The sequence below is a fragment of the Oncorhynchus kisutch genome, linkage group LG18 (genome assembly GCF_002021735.2).
Source record: "Oncorhynchus kisutch isolate 150728-3 linkage group LG18, Okis_V2, whole genome shotgun sequence".
Lineage (NCBI taxonomy): Eukaryota > Metazoa > Chordata > Actinopteri > Salmoniformes > Salmonidae > Oncorhynchus > Oncorhynchus kisutch.
The window spans coordinates 57991357-58007006 of NC_034191.2; the positions used below are offsets into that span (position 1 = coordinate 57991357).

Here is a 15650-nt window from a genome sequence, read left to right on the forward strand (position 1 = left end):
TGGAAAGTAAGTATTTGGTCACCTACAAACAAGCAAGATTTCTGGCTCTCACAGACCTGTAACTTCTTCTTTAAGAGGCTCCTCTGTCCTCCACTCGTTACCTGTATTAAATGGCACCTGTTTGAACTTGTTATCAGTATAAAAGACACCTGTCCACAACCTCAAACAGACACACTCCAAACTCCACTATGGCCAAGACCAAAGAGCTGTCAAAGGACACCAGAAACAAAATTGTAGACCTGCAACAGGCTGGGAAGACTGAATCTGCAATAGGTAAGCAGCTTGGTTTGAAGAAATCAACTGTGGGAGCAATTATTAGGAAATGGAAGACATACAAGACCACTGATAATCTCCCTCGATCTGGGGCTCCACGCAAGATCTCACCCTGTGGGGTCAAAATGATCACAAGAACGGTGAGCAAAAATCCCAGAACCACACAGGGGGACCTAGTGAATGACCTGCAGAGAGCTGGGACCAAAGTAACAAAGCCTACCATCAGTAACACACTACGCCGCCAGGGACTCAAATCCTGCAGTGCCAGACGTGTCCCCCTGCTTAAGCCAGTACATGTCCAGGCCCGTCTCAAGTTTGCTAGAGAGCATTTGGATGATCCAGAAGATTGGGAGAATGTCGTATGGTCAGATGAAACCAAAATATAACTTTTTGGTAAAAACTCAACTCGTGTTTGGAGGACAAAGAATGCTGAGTTGCATCCAAAGAACACCATACCTACTGTGAAGCATGGGGGTGGAAACATCATACTTTGGGGCTGTTTTTCTGCAAAGGGACCAGGATGACTGAACCGTGTAAAGGAAAGAATGAATGGGGCCCATGTATCGTGAAATTTTGAGTGAAAACCTCCTTCCATCAGCAAGGGCATTGAAGATGAAACGTGGCTGGGTCTTTCAGCATGACAATGATCCCAAACACACCGCCCGGGCAACGAAGGAGTGGCTTCGTAAGAAGCATTTCAAGGTCCTGGAGTGGCCTAGCCAGTCTCCAGATCTCAACCCCATAGAAAATCTTTGGAGGGAGTTGAAAGTCCGTGTTGCCCAGCAACAGCCCCAAAACATCACTGCTCTAGAGGAGATCTGCATGGAGGAATGGGCCAAAATACCAGCAACAGTGTGTGACTTACAGAAAACGTTTGACCTCTGTTATATACCCTTTGTTGGCAATGACAAAGTATTGAGAAACTTTTGTTATTGACCAAATAATTATTTTCCACCATAATTTGCAAATAAATTCATTTTAAAAAAATCACATTGTAGGATTTTTTTTTTAGGAATTTATTTGCAAATTATGGTGGAAAATAATTATTTGGTCTACAATGTGATTTTCTGGATTCTTTTTCTCATTTTGTCTGTCATAGTTGAAGTGTACCTATGATGAAAATTACAGACCTCTCATCTTTTTAAGTGGGAGAACTTGCACAATTGGTGGCTGACTAAATAATTTTTTGCCCCACTGGATCTACCTCTCAATCTGTAAATGTGTGGAATTCAAAAACAGGCTTTTAAGATAAACCCTTTTTCAGTTCTCACCAAAGGATGACATTTCCAACATGGTAAGTAGTCTAGGTCTTTTTTCTGTGAAGACTTCTCAGATGAGGTGAAGTACAAGTACTGTGTGAAGATTTATACTAAGTTAATAGGATCTGGCCCTTTGTTTTACAATAGGAGAGGGCTCCATAGCTCGGGCCGGAATAAGCATTAACTTCAGAATCCTTTAAAAATTACTTTATTCACTTTAATACATAGGGCGGTTTTATAATTGTAGTATGTATACATTCAAATTTTACAATCCACACAGGAATTATACATATTTTCATAAGTATTCCTAAACACACACATGAATTTACAATGTGTTTATATGCTGTCACATATAAACAGAAAAGAACAAGTTCAAGAGTTAAAGCCTCTGTCATTTCAATCATAAAGCAGACGTCTAGTTCATTCAGGACAAATAAAACATCTCTATGCAGTCTACTCGAAACCCTGTGTGCAAGGTCCTGGATGAAGGTACATTTAACTCAATTGTTGTGTATGTGTGGTTCATACAGTCCAGGTTTGTGTCCGAGATGGACCCTAATTCTCTATATAGTGCACTACTTTAGACCAGGGTGGTTGAAAGTAGTGCGCTATATAGTTAATAGGGTGCCATTTTGGGACATAATGCAACTGTCTCTGCAAGGCATTTATAGAACAAACATGAAAAATTTAAAAGAATTCTACATGCAATTAAGGATAAGAAATAATTCTATTCTGATTAGACATACTGTAAAGGCATCCGTGTCACTCCTGACAAATATACCATAGGTACGGTCACCCAAAACTACATTTCCCAACACATTCTTCCTGGCTCTCAAGAACTACAGGCAAGGTCTAAGGAGATCATTTTTTTTTTTTTTTTACAGGTCTTACACCTTATTTGATTTCAATGCCAACACCCATATGACTCAATGTATTCTGTAATATGGAAAACGTTGGGTCTTTTTTCCATATAGGGATGCATTATGAAAAGCTGAAGCAAGACTGACGCTAGCGCTGATACTGACATTAATATTTAACTGTCCGAGTGGCAGATAACCAGGCTGGTCACAGCCCATTAGAACAACCAACATGCAGCGTTGGTTCGTTTAGTTTCTTTTTCATAACACACACAATGGATAGCCAACCCTCCTGTGCCAATCTGTTTGATTTATAAACCCTTCAAGAAAATGCTGAAAGTTTTGAGTCCAAGTCAGGAAAAGTTGTGAAACTTTGTTCCAAAAACATGGTGACTGTATAATTTTTAGAACAAAAGAGGCAGCTTGTGGAAGAGAGACAAAAAGAGAGAGAGAATACATGAAGGCTTGGCCTGACAAGAAAATCAACTGCGGCACTGTTAGGAGGGCGAGCACTGGAGAACAAGGTTGCATGATCACACAGGGTAGATGCACACGCTGGAGAATCATCTCTGCAGCCAACACACACTAGCTGTCAACACACACTAGCTCACCTTGCTAAGAGGAACAAAGTGTTAAAGGAGAGAAAATAGGGGGGGGGGTGGATTCTACAAAGAAAAAGTGTTGAGGGGGGGGGGGGGGAGGACAAACAAAACTCGATACAACCGTAAATGAGAAATGGTGATAGAAAATGATTTTCTAAATGAAAATAATACCCCCATCTGCTATCCATGGTACTGTGCCCCACCTCACTATTCCACCAAGTCATACACTAATTTCATTTTCAGAAAGACCGACAGTATCTTTAAAACAGAATTATAGCCATGATAACAGGAAGTGTGCAAACAGCAACATCCCTATGAATGATCACAGCCAGTGAGCGGAGGGTGCTGGTCAGGAGCAGCCCTGCCTCACTCCACACCTCAGGGGCTGATGTGGGAAATAGTCTGAAAACTATAGCTTTCATAGTCCTCATCGCAGGACATCAGCCATCAGTGTGAGTGTTTGGTTGGGTGTGTCTTTCAAGTGAGTGTGTGTGTGGGGTGCGTTTCGTATGTGTGTGTGTGTATGAGTGTCTATGCTTCGTATGTGCGCGCGTTGCGTGTGAATGTAGTGTGGGTCTATACCAGGGAGCAGTAACCCCCACAGCCACCCCCTGCAGCCTGGTCCTGCCGGCCCAGCTGGACCCCTCGGCCCTGCGTCTCGCTCTCCCACAGTCCAGGGGTCTGGATGATCTTCTCAACCAGCTCCTCAAACGCACACTGGACCCCATCACGCGTCTTAGCACTGGCCTCTGGCCCAGAGAAAGGGGGGGGGGGTAGGAGAGAAAGAGAGGGGGAGAGGAGGAAGAAGGGATACAGACATAACAACTGTCAGTGACTGGCTGCTCCTTCATGTCATCTAGCTTCTGACCTCCACAGCTGCATTTCTCTGAAACTAGACAGGGTAATTCTCCTGAACATTGTGTGCCTCCGCTGCGTGTCGGACCGAACAACGTCATTTACCTGGGACTATGTTTATCACAGCCTCTTGTGCGTTATTGCTTAGCTAGAATGTGCTCTCCCAGTGCTACAATTTGAACAAGTTGCTCAAAATAGCCGTATCTATTGATGAAGTTATTTCTGTTCAGATTGCTGATTGGAATAGCAAAGACTCGGACAAAGACTTAATACACAAAGTTTATCTTATGAAGGTGGCAGATAGCCTAGCGGATGAAAGCATTGTGCCAGTAAACAAAAAGGACACTGGTTCGAATCCCTGACTAGGTGAAAAATCTGTTGATGTGCCCTTGAGCAAGGCACTTAGCCTAATAGCTCCTGTAAGTTGCTCTGGATAAGAGTGTCTGCTAAATTACGTAAATGTAAAAATGAAAGTGGTCAAAATGGTTGTTTCTTAAATTGGAGAGAAAATAAAGTAGTTGACACGGTTCCTAAATCAGTGGTGCCTCTGGAATGGCAGAATACACTTCTATTCTGAGTCAATTATGTATGAGTGTTGGTCCCACTGCTCTTTAACACAGTGTATATTTACCACGTAGTTATCATTAAAATTATCTCAAGTGTTATACTAAATACAGGCAAAAACATAGTAACAATAAACACAAAAAAATGGTTTAAGTCATTAAATTGCTTATTTCAAATAAAATCAGACAACTTTGTCCACATAAGTAGAGGGGTTTAGACAAAGTGAAAGATGTTAGAGGATATTAAAATGAGAAGGCTAAGAATAGAAGCAGGCAGACATTCCAGTTCAGGTATGACAGGTATTTAAAAAGCTGTTTCCCCCGCATAACGGTGGGCCATAACTCATGCCCCGAGTCGCATCCGAGAGGGGAATCCTCCCAGCTCCCGACTTACCTATAAACAGCATGGAATGTTTTCTTGCAAACTTCAGGCCTTCGTTCCTGTCTAGTTCATGGTTTTCCTAAAACAAAGAGTAATCTTTTATGAGGTCTGTCCAGTTTACCTGTCAGCTACTGTGAATGTGACTGGGCTGGGTACACGGGAAACATACACTACATGACCAAAAGTATGTGGACACCTGCTCGTCCAACATCTCATTCCAAAATCACGGGCATTAATATGGAGTTGGTCCCCCCTTTAAGCTATAACAGCCCCCACTTTTCTTGGGATGCTTTTCCACTAGATGTTGGAACGTTGCTGCGGAGACTTGCTTCCATTCAGCCACAAGAACATTAGGGAGGTCGGGCACTGATGTTGGGCAATTAGGCCTGGCTCGCAGTCGGCTTTCCAATTCATCCCAAAGGTGTTTGATGGGGTTGAGGTCAGGGCTCTGCGCAGGCCAGTCAAGTTCTTCCACATTGATCTCGACAAACCATTTTTGTATGGACCTCGATTTGCGCACAGGAGCATTGTCATGCTGAAACAGGAAAGGGCCTTCCCTAAACTGTTCCCACAAAGAGTCACAGAATCGTCTAGAGTGTTATTTTATGCTGTAGCGTTAAGATTTCCCTTCACTAGAACCAAGGGGCCTAGCCTAAACCATGAAAAACAGCCCCAGACCATTACTCCTCCAAGCCTTAGAGTTTGCACTATGCATTAAGGCAGGTAGTGTTCTCCTGGCATCCGCCAACCCCAGATTCGTCCGTCGGACTGCCAGATGGTATAGCGTGATTCATCACTCCAGAGAACGCTTTTCCACTGCTTCAGAGTCCAATGACGGCGAGCTTTACAACACTCCAGCCAACACTTGGCATTGAGCATGGTGATCTTAGGCTTGTGTGCGGCTGCTCGGCCATGGAAACCCATTTCATGAAGCTCCTGTTGAACAGTTCTTCTGCGGAAATTGATTCCAGAGTAAGTTTAGAACTCGGTGGTAGGTGTTGCAACCAAGGAAAGATGATTTTTACGTGCTTTGTGCTCCTAGACGTTTCCACTTCACAATAACAGCATTTGCCCGGGGCAGCTCTAGCAGGGCAGAAATGTTACAAATTGACTTGTTGGAAAGGTGGCATCCTATGACAGTGCCACATTGAAAGTCACTAAGCTCTTCAGTAAGGCCATTCTACTGCCAATGTTTGTCTATGGAGATTGCATGGCCGTGTGCATTTTTTTTGTGTGTTTTTTGTTTGTTTTATACACCTGTCAGCAATCGGTGTGTCTGAAATAGCCGAATCCACTCATTTCAAGGGGTGTCCACATACTTTTGTACATTTAGCGTAGGAGAGTCCAGTCAGTACCACAGCTAAAGACCAGTAATGTACATGATATCTACTAATGTTATATTCTCCTACAGGGTTACGAAACAACAAACAAAGGACCTACTATGGCGGAAGACGACAGAGCCAGCAGGATACATTTCAATCTAATTACAATGTTGTTGTTTTTTGTTTTTTTAAACACAGACTCAGGGAACTAAACCCAGAGATAACACTCGCATGTTCAACCAAATGTTTTCACATGGGCTCGGGATATGTTAAAATGTGACGAGCACTCTTCTCCCAGCCCAACCAGGTTGGGAGGCAATATTATTCACATTACATTCCAGCTCAATCTGTAAACTAGGAACATACTACACCAAGTATTAAAGAATGTTTCAAATATACACCAGCGCAGTGGTTCCCCCAGGATTTTTTTTCAGTAGTGGTGGCAAGGGTAGCAGGAGGGGGTTGGAAGGGGTCCACAGGTAGGCATGGTTGTTTTAACAAAGACTACATTGTGTAGTCAGTTAGATGCATTACTACGAGTTTTGTAACAAAAATAAATGTATATACAATATAATACATTTTGAATAAAATAATACAGGGGAAATACTGGGATCTAAACATTGAAAATCAAGAAAAAGGGGATATTGGTTTGGGGTAAGTCAATACAATGAATAGAGGCTAACTGAAAAACAAGAAATTCCCTGTATATAGAATGTGTTGATTCTTTGAGGGGGGAAAAGCCTTGTTACCTAGTAAGTATCAACAAACATTAACCACTGATTATAGCACAATTCTAGCCTAAGTGACACACTGTACACAAACAAAAGGACTCACCTTATCAATTTTGTTCCCGACCAGCATCTTGACAAGGTCATTCCTTGTGCAGTACGTCTCCAGCTCATTGAGCCAGTTGTCCAGCTTGGTGAAAGTATCCCGTCGTGTTACATCATACACTGAGGAAGAGACAAGAGGTGAGGTGCTCGGTCAAAAACATTGTATCTCTGTAAGCAGATGACTGCAGGACATACTGTAACTGAGGGCGGTACCTTTGACCTTTAAAACCGTGTTTCAACCCCCCCCCCCCCCCCCCGCATCACAAGAATGTGTTAGTGTTCTATCATAAAGTAGTCCTGAGCTGTGTATCAACACAAAGTATAGAGTAACAACACTGGTTCTGCTACTACTAGGAATGTGTGTGAAATGCGCCATCTCTATATGACAAAAGCCACAATTCACCCAAAATCGGGCACTTAGCCACCGGACTAAAACTGATGAGGAAATACAACACTTGTTTAGAAAGCCAGTTCTACTGCATCCATGGTGTTAGCCACACTATCATAGCCTCCGGGTATACTGTAGGCTCTGGAGGATGTCTGCTCTAGCGAAGAGCAATAATGTCAGTTCCAGAGAGTAAGGAAGAGGACAGGATGAAAAGCCGTCAGTCTTTATGGTGGCTGTCCGGACCTGCAGTGGCTGAATGTGTCTGATGGGGTAGATGTCTGAATGATGAAGTTGTTTGCTCACCCAGGATGACTCCCTGCGCGCCGCGGTAATAACTAGGTGTCAGGGTTCGGAAACGCTCCTGGCCAGCCGTGTCCTGCAAAACATAACCATAACCATTAAAGCCCTGGGCACATCAAAACGCAACAGCTCTGGACACATAACACAGCCATAACCCTCTCCGCTGTCAGGCTCTGGACACATGGGGAGGAAAATATGGTGGTGTGACTAAGACAGAACCATAAAAAGTGATGGAGGACAAGGACTAAAGCATAAAGAGAGATTTGACAGCCATTTGTCATTGGTGCTCAGAATGATGTACATCAGCACCATCTTGTGGAGGTTAAGTGAATCATTTGTTAAGTGGAAGTTAAGCAATTAGATATTTTTTTTTTACTAGCCATCCCTAAGAGTTGTCGACAACAATAACGTAGGCCCACACCTCATACTAACTCCTTTCCAGAATGTTCCAGTCAGTTTTGAAAGGGACCGTGTGGGTGTGTGTGTAGTGGACTACTTACCCATATTGCCAACTTTGCCTTGTTCCCATCCACTGAGATGGTCTTCACTTTGAAATCAACGCCTGCATAAGAAACAGAGAGAAACACACATTCAGTGTGCGTTCGTAAATTCACTCTGGCTATCTTCAGATTTCAGAGAACTCTCGCCTGTGATTGCCAGAGTGCAGAATTTTACAAATGCTCAACACCCGTTGAATATGGCCGGTGTTGGTAAATGTTGGCAAAAAGCGTAATTCATTTGTTGGCAGCAGCACAGTTAGTCACCAAAGCTCTGGTTAACATGAAAACAGCATAACCAGCTCTGCTAGGGAGAGTAAAATGGCCAGAGAGGTGTTCTCATATGTGTCTGGAAGTAGCTAACAAACTAGACAACGTTAGCCAGGATCAACCCTATTCCTAGGTCAGAGCGTCCAGTGTGCGCTCTGAAAGCATTTGCAAAACAGACAATCCGACAACGCTCTGAATGTACGAATACCCTGAGCGTTCATTGGCACTCCAGAGTGAATTTACGAACGCACCCCCAATCAAAGACGATGTCTTCATCATAAATGTGTACGTGGTGATTTGAGTCATCACACAGGTCATATACGCCAAGAATATGAATCAAGAAGACAAATTAACTTGACTCATTTAAAATGAATGGTCAAAACTTAGGCCTACATGTACCACACAATGCATGTCTGAACTAAATCGGATATTTTCACTTGTCAGAGAGGGGCGGCGCTTTGTGCACCTAAATTGATGCGAGTCCTGATTTAAAACTGTGTGGGGAATATGTGGTTGAATATGTAAAGATAAAAATAAAGCAAATTTCTATAAAAAAAAAAAACTCCACCTGTGTTGTCGCTCAGAAGTGCCATGATTCATTCTTTGAAATCCCCTTTTCTTCAGGTCGAAAATACATCAAAATAAAAGCGTCGTGCTCGTCACACATGACGAGTAAATCTCTATGGCTTCTTTCAGCGCACATAGCATGAAGGGTTTGGCTGGACGTATTGTCCATAGTTTTAGCACACACTGAAAGATTTATCAGGAAAAACGTATGCTTAAGATGGGGTTGTTTTTATGTCTGGACCAGGCTCCAGACAAGAGCCAAAACAGAGAGGAGTGAAGACAAGAGGGACTCATCTCCTCACCCTGCCCTCCTCCTACACCCAAAAGAGTGTCAAGCATGTCCTCTCGCTCTTTGTTTATCCCTACGGAGCATGGTATTTAGCACCCACTACAGTGTAGACAACAGTACAGTCATTGCCATAATGCAGCATCTGGTTCATACATTACCAAGCCAACAATAACTGACAATCACAGTGGTGTAGTCAAGGTAGGGCTGTTGTGCTGCGGACTAAACTCTTTCTGGGCGACCTGAAACGTCCCGAGTACATCTGACAGAAACTGGAATCGGCAACTCACTTAAACATGGTTTGTTTATTAATAAAAAGGTACGTGATGTAGCTCTTTTCTTCGACCCTGCAACCCACTAAATGATGTGGTTTTGACTTAAAATAATGCGCGAGAAGCCTGTGTTTGGAGGATACATTGGCATGGGTGATAGGCCCGAAATGAAGTTGAGGGCCGGCAAACCGAGCCAATGTATCCTCCAACACCGGTTTCGAGGGCATTATCACTTGTATACAATGGGTTACCAACATATTTAAATAATGATTGACATTTTCATTAAAAAAAACGTTATTTTGATGAATTTATGGATACCATTTCATCCTTCCACAAGATCTAGTCCAGACACAAATCTGGACTAGATGGCTGGTCGTTCGTTCTATCGGTTTGGTTGCTAGAGAAGCGACCCAGTCGCTCAGTCTTTTTGTTCTATATCTATGGACGAGACTCTAAATGTTCCATTGCCATACTGGCTGACAACGTTCTTATCCCTTGCTTGTTAGCTTGCCAACTACAGGTAACTTACGTCACGTCAAAAAGTGCGATCTCGCCTGGCTTAGAAAATGTGCTTAATTGTCAGGACACTGTTGTTCAGAGGAGCTAGCCAATAACACAGCTCACACAATCACTTCTTTGAAGATGGAAAGACCACAAACTATCTGCACTTCGTTTCACCTTTTATCCCCAATTTACATTTCTTTGTATAGATATATCGATAAAAATGATGCCAGCCGATTCATGATTTCGACTGGCTGATAAACGCTGCCTTCCTGTGTTTGTCTCATCCCGAAACGTCCATTAATGGGACAGCTGAAGATTGAAACAATGTTGCAAATGTCCGAGAGGCAGACAGTAAGGCAGACAGCAAGGTTTATACAAATCTCCGCTGTTGAAACTAAATGTTAGTCTAAAAGAAATGTGAGATAATGTCTAGATGCTTTTCATAGTGGAGATCAAGCTTAGAAAGTGCCTGATGAGACAGTGGATTGCGCAGTCAGACGGAACAAAGTAGTCATTTTAATATAATAGATTTAGCCGCATATGGTAATTTGTGGAATATACACCGACTGGAATGCGGTTTTAACCAATCCGCATTAGAGCCACCCGTTGTATAACACTCGATAACTCACACAGACAGCACACTAAGTACAACAACCACATGCACCAAAACAGTAGTAGTGGCAAAGCATTTTAACTGATCACAGACGACCCGTGTCCTCAAATCTGAGTCTCTGTATTTATTCATGAGTACCGGTACACCTGAGCCCGAAGTTTCTTATCGCCGTATTTAAGAGAGAAATGGATGATAGGGAGGTAGTTTTATTTGGATGGCTCGGTTTAAATGTCAAAGGGGCGCTACAAACCACATGTTCCGATACAGATTTGTAACATGCTGGCACAGAATTACAGCAAGACTCAAATAAGAGACCACGGTATGCTTGTGCTAATATGACAGATATTGACAAGTGTAGATTGAACTTTTACTTTATACAAAGGAAGAAAGGAGCAAGCAGGAATTGAGGGATACCAGTGGTTTTCAGACCACAAATCACAAGGGACTTGTGTCAATGTGGGGAGTATAGCTAAACTTCTATGGGGACATCTGTTTGGCAAAGATATTGAGTTGGCCAAGTAAAATAGGAGCGAGGCATGCCTACCAGAAAAATTATTTTATTACGTCGAACTTTCTCTCTGGGATTCCACAGGCACGTATGGTTGTTTTAACAAAGACGACATTGTGCAGTCAGCTATAAGAACTTCTTATTGTAGAAAAAAACAACACTATTCCGTTTGTGTCTCCCATTCTAAGTAATCAATAGCGCTATGAATTTTGAGCCTGTCTTTCACTAAGACTCCTGGATGTTAACTGTCTCAAGGCTACCTAAAATAAATAATAGGGGTGTCCTTGAAGAGTCTAATGTTTAATACAGTTTTGAATTCTGATATCATTTGCAGATCCTGGAAGAAAAGGAATTCTCCATTTCCCAAACCATGCATTTCACCACCAGTTGAATTAACTCACTCAATGTAGACCGGGCTGTATCTCAAATTCATTCCGTTAAATTTAGAAAGTAGATTATTGAAATAGTTGGGATATTAGCTATACTTTTCATTCAGAATACCAGTCAGTGAGTTAGTTATTGTTACCTGGTCTGTTCACACTGTTGATACCCATATGAGCCTAGTACAGGACTGACCAGGTCAAGCTACTCTGTGCTTAGCTCAGATAAGAGGGGTCCTGTCCAGTACTGTTTGTGTGTGCTCACTGTTTGTCTTTAATTATTGGGCATGTCTTAATGAGACAACAAGGGCTCCTAGTCCTAGCTAATCCGGGATCAATCAGTGGAGCTGTCACTAAAACAAGATGATACTAATGATACTGACTATTATGTGTGTGGGTTATAGAGGGCTAGTGACACTGCCTTCAGAAAGTCTTACCTATTGTTGCTGCTAGTTCTGGATCAAATGTGTCATCTGTGAATCTCAAGAGAAGACTGCAAAAGAGAAAAGGACAAATACTTTATCATTTGTATCATTTCCATTTTAACCTTGCACAATTACAATGGTGTCGTTTTTACAGTACTGTACAACACATTTGAAATGAGGGCAACTTCCACAAAGGCAAATAGCCATGAGCACATAGCTATTAGCCTACATATTAAATACACTAACAACCAGATGACATCATCGGTTGGTGTTCAGAGGGTCAGGGTTCAGTTGAGTCACTAATCAAGTGCTAAGAACTGAATCACAGGGCTAATGATGTAGCTAGCTAATCCTTATTTCCAGTCAACCCCAGCACAGATAATAGACCGATACTCTAATTTTCTTATTCAACCATACACTCATTTTCTTCATCCACATGGAAATGATTTATCAGATGGAATGTCAGAAGAACGACTGGTCATAGTTTTATGTCAGTATCCTGATACCTCAGTAGCAATGTTGTTACTTAGCCTACATAATAGCAGTGCAACAGACCAATTTGCCAGGTAAAATAAAACCCATATTCTCTGCCAGAGAGATTTCTAATGATTTGAAGACCTAGGAAGAGAGGGGGGATATTTGAGAATGAGATCATGCATTCATTTAATCAATAAATGATTTAAAAAAAAATATGGACATAATGTCAGTAATGAAGATTGAGTAATCATATGCCATTACATTTTAACAATACTTCAATTCAAGGTTGAGGCAGTAACCCAAAACGGGCAGATGAAACACTAGCCTTGGCCAACATTATTCATAGCTAACGTTAGTGATGAAGTGATGAGTTGGAGGTGTTGCAACAACAAGGATGACTGCAGAGTTATTTTCACACAGCTAACGTCTTAATATGCCTTAAGTCACTTCAGTACAAGTGAGTTTTGTAATAAATCAGAACAATCATTTTGCTGATAGTATACAAATATTTAAGCTACTGTTTTCTTTGGAAAAGTGTTTGATTCAGTCAATTCAGGTGTTAGATGAATTCGATCAAAATTTAACATTTGACACATCCAATATGACAGCAGGGTTTAGCTAGGCCTTTGTGTCCAGAGTCTGATATATCTTAGGCCTATGCCAAGACCTTAGCTATAGCTAAAGAGTTTGGCCAACACAGCTGAGAGTTAAATGGGTGCAATGATGGCACCATAAGTTCCAAGAAGAAATTCCAGGCCGTCCTTGTAAATAAGAATTTGTTCTTAGATTGAGTCGACCTGGATAAATAAAGGTTAAATATATAATTTTTTTTTTAAGATCCTTCGCATCTCATTGCTAATCTCGCTAAAATACAAAAAAAGGCTTGAAAAGGCTTAAAATCTTAGAAAATAAGTATTTGTCCCTTGATGCAGATGCACTTTGGGAGTGTCTCAGGCCAGGAAGGAATATCCAGTTTTTTAAATGTTTTAAATGTAACCTTTATTAAAACTAGGAAAGCCAGTTAAAAACACATTCTTATTTACAATGACGGCCTACCCCGGACGACACTGGGCCAATTGTGCACCGCCCTATGGGACTCCCAATCACATTTGTGTGATACAGCCTGAATTTGAACTGTGGACTATAGTGGACTCTTGCACACAGCCTGGATTCGAACCAGTACCCTTGCACTGCAGTGCCTTAGACTGCTGCGACACTCAGGAGTTGCAGTGAGTCTGTTGGTCTTTCTTCAATTAAAAAAACACATTTATTTGATTATTTTGAGAAACTGAAGGCTGTCTGGTCTGAACCAAAGGCCTTAAATGAAAAGTACATCTGACTGCTGGGTCGAGCAGTGCAGGTGCAATAGTCCTCATGCTTTAGTAATATAACATAGCCCTACTATTTGATGGTTCAAGGCTCACTCAGACATACCAGCATTCTTTCTAGCAGTCTAGAGACTAAAGCCAGAGATATACACAGCTTGGTAACATTCCATGACAATAACATCCTACTTTGCCATATTTCTAGAATTTATTCTTGGAACTTGTTGCCATCATGGCACCCATTAAGATTCAAACTCTCTCCGCTGAGTTGGCCAAACTCTTTAGCTATTGCAAAGGCATTGGCCTTGACATAGGCCTAGATAAACCTTGCTGTCATATTGGAGGTGTCAAATGTCCAGTCGTCTTGATTAGATTAATCTAACATAACCCGTGAATTGAATTACACTCAAATTGATAACTTCACTGATACTTTTCATATAAAAATATATTTTTAACTTAGCAAGTCAGTTAAGAACACATAGGAACAGTGGGTTAACTGCCTTGTTCAGGGGCAGAACGACAGATTTTTACCTTGTCAGCTCAGGGATTCGATCTAGCAACCTTTCTGTTACTGACCCAACGCTCTAACCACTAGGCTACCTGCTATTAAAGCATTAACCTAGTTATTTGTATACTACAATCAAAATGATGGTTTTTCATTTAATCTTAATCTTACTCCTACCGAAGTGACTAATAAAAGGCATATTAAGACGTTAGCTGTGTGAAAATGCAGCCATCCTTGTTGCAACACCTCCAACTCATCACATCGATTACGTCACCCGTTCCACATCGTAAGCTAGCTAACGTTAGCTAGCTGATGTGGCACAGCAAACGATTGTGTTACATTAGCCAGTTTACTATGATCTAACAACATGTTTTATTTTGTTGCTTGGTTAACACTCAAGCTATCTGGTTAACAGACACAGCACGAAAACATGGTCACTTTTTAACGAGACAACAGGGCTCCTAGCTAATCGTTCCAGCTACTGTTAGCTACCAGCATTCTTACCTGGACTTCCCAACGCCACTTTCTCCAATTATTAATATTTTCAGTGTTGTTAAAACGTCGTCTTCCATCTTCCTATGCGATCTATAGACTATACTTGTACTTCAACTGAGAGTTGTAAAAATACACCCTAGAAGAGTTGTCAGCTAGCTAATGAGACTTCTTCTTTAAATTTGTATTGGCGGATCGCAACCACCTCAAAGAGCCATGGACCGCCACCTACTGTACTGGAGTGAGGCAGGTCACATCCTCCCTATATAGAGCGCCACGGCATGAGTCATACCCATACAACCTAACGGGCTAACAGGGAAATGGTTCCAATCGTTTTTCCACCATTGCTTTTTTAATAGGCTATTTTAGAAACACTTCAAATGAGGGCGGTGTTTCATGTATGCTTAACCTGGTGTGACGTTTTGATAACTGTAAATCTCTCTCAGACAACATGCCCTTTATCAATATATTTGCCTGTATTCACCCCCCCCCCCCCCCCCCCCCCAAAAAAAATGAAATGCTAATCACCTACTTATGTGGGTATCATACAGAACTACAAATTCCATGATGATCTGGATGAGACTGGCAAATCGAGGCAAAGGTAAGAATCTCTGGATTAACTATCTAATGTTAGCTAAATGTAGTAATGAATAAATTGGCTACATTTCTTTAAATTGACAATTCTGTCAACTGTTTTGGGCAAGTTTGAAATTTAAAAACAATACCTGTTTGCAAAGGTGAAAGCTAGAGATTACGTGCTGGAGTTTGCAGAGATATGTAGTCTACGTTGATGCTAATTAGCATAAATTAAATAGAGCCGAATGTATTGATAAAAGTCACCTTGTCCGAAAGAGATTTACATTTATCAAAACGTCACACCAGGGTAAGCCTACAC

The 15650-nt window shown here is 41.7% G+C and overlaps 1 protein-coding gene across 1 annotated transcript; it reads right to left on the minus strand.

Moving 5' to 3' along the window:
* Nucleotides 1-1724: 1724 nt before the first annotated feature.
* rab18a (RAB18A, member RAS oncogene family) lies at nucleotides 1725-14991 on the minus strand. Its single transcript, XM_020507369.2, has 7 exons — nucleotides 14768-14991; nucleotides 11969-12024; nucleotides 8135-8196; nucleotides 7638-7710; nucleotides 6948-7066; nucleotides 4804-4870; nucleotides 1725-3740 (listed from the first exon to the last, which is right to left on the minus strand). The coding sequence occupies exons 1-7, from the start codon at nucleotides 14833-14835 to the stop codon at nucleotides 3568-3570; spliced, it is 618 nt and encodes a 205-aa protein (XP_020362958.1). The 5' UTR covers nucleotides 14836-14991; the 3' UTR covers nucleotides 1725-3567.
* Nucleotides 14992-15650: the final 659 nt, after the last annotated feature.

What these genes read in the sequence shown, in the direction of transcription:
- rab18a (XM_020507369.2), bottom strand. Translation starts at nt 14,835, where the DNA reads ATGGAAGACGACGTTTTAACAACACTGAAAATATTAATAATTGGAGAA. An exon ending in AGAACTAGCAGCAACAATAG is followed by an intron (nt 8,197 to 11,968) that starts GTAAGACTTTCT and finishes TTTCTTATGCAG; the next exon opens with GCGTTGATTTCAAAGTGAAG. An exon ending in CGCGCAGGGAGTCATCCTGG is followed by an intron (nt 7,067 to 7,637) that starts GTGAGCAAACAA and finishes TCTCTTCCTCAG; the next exon opens with TGTATGATGTAACACGACGG.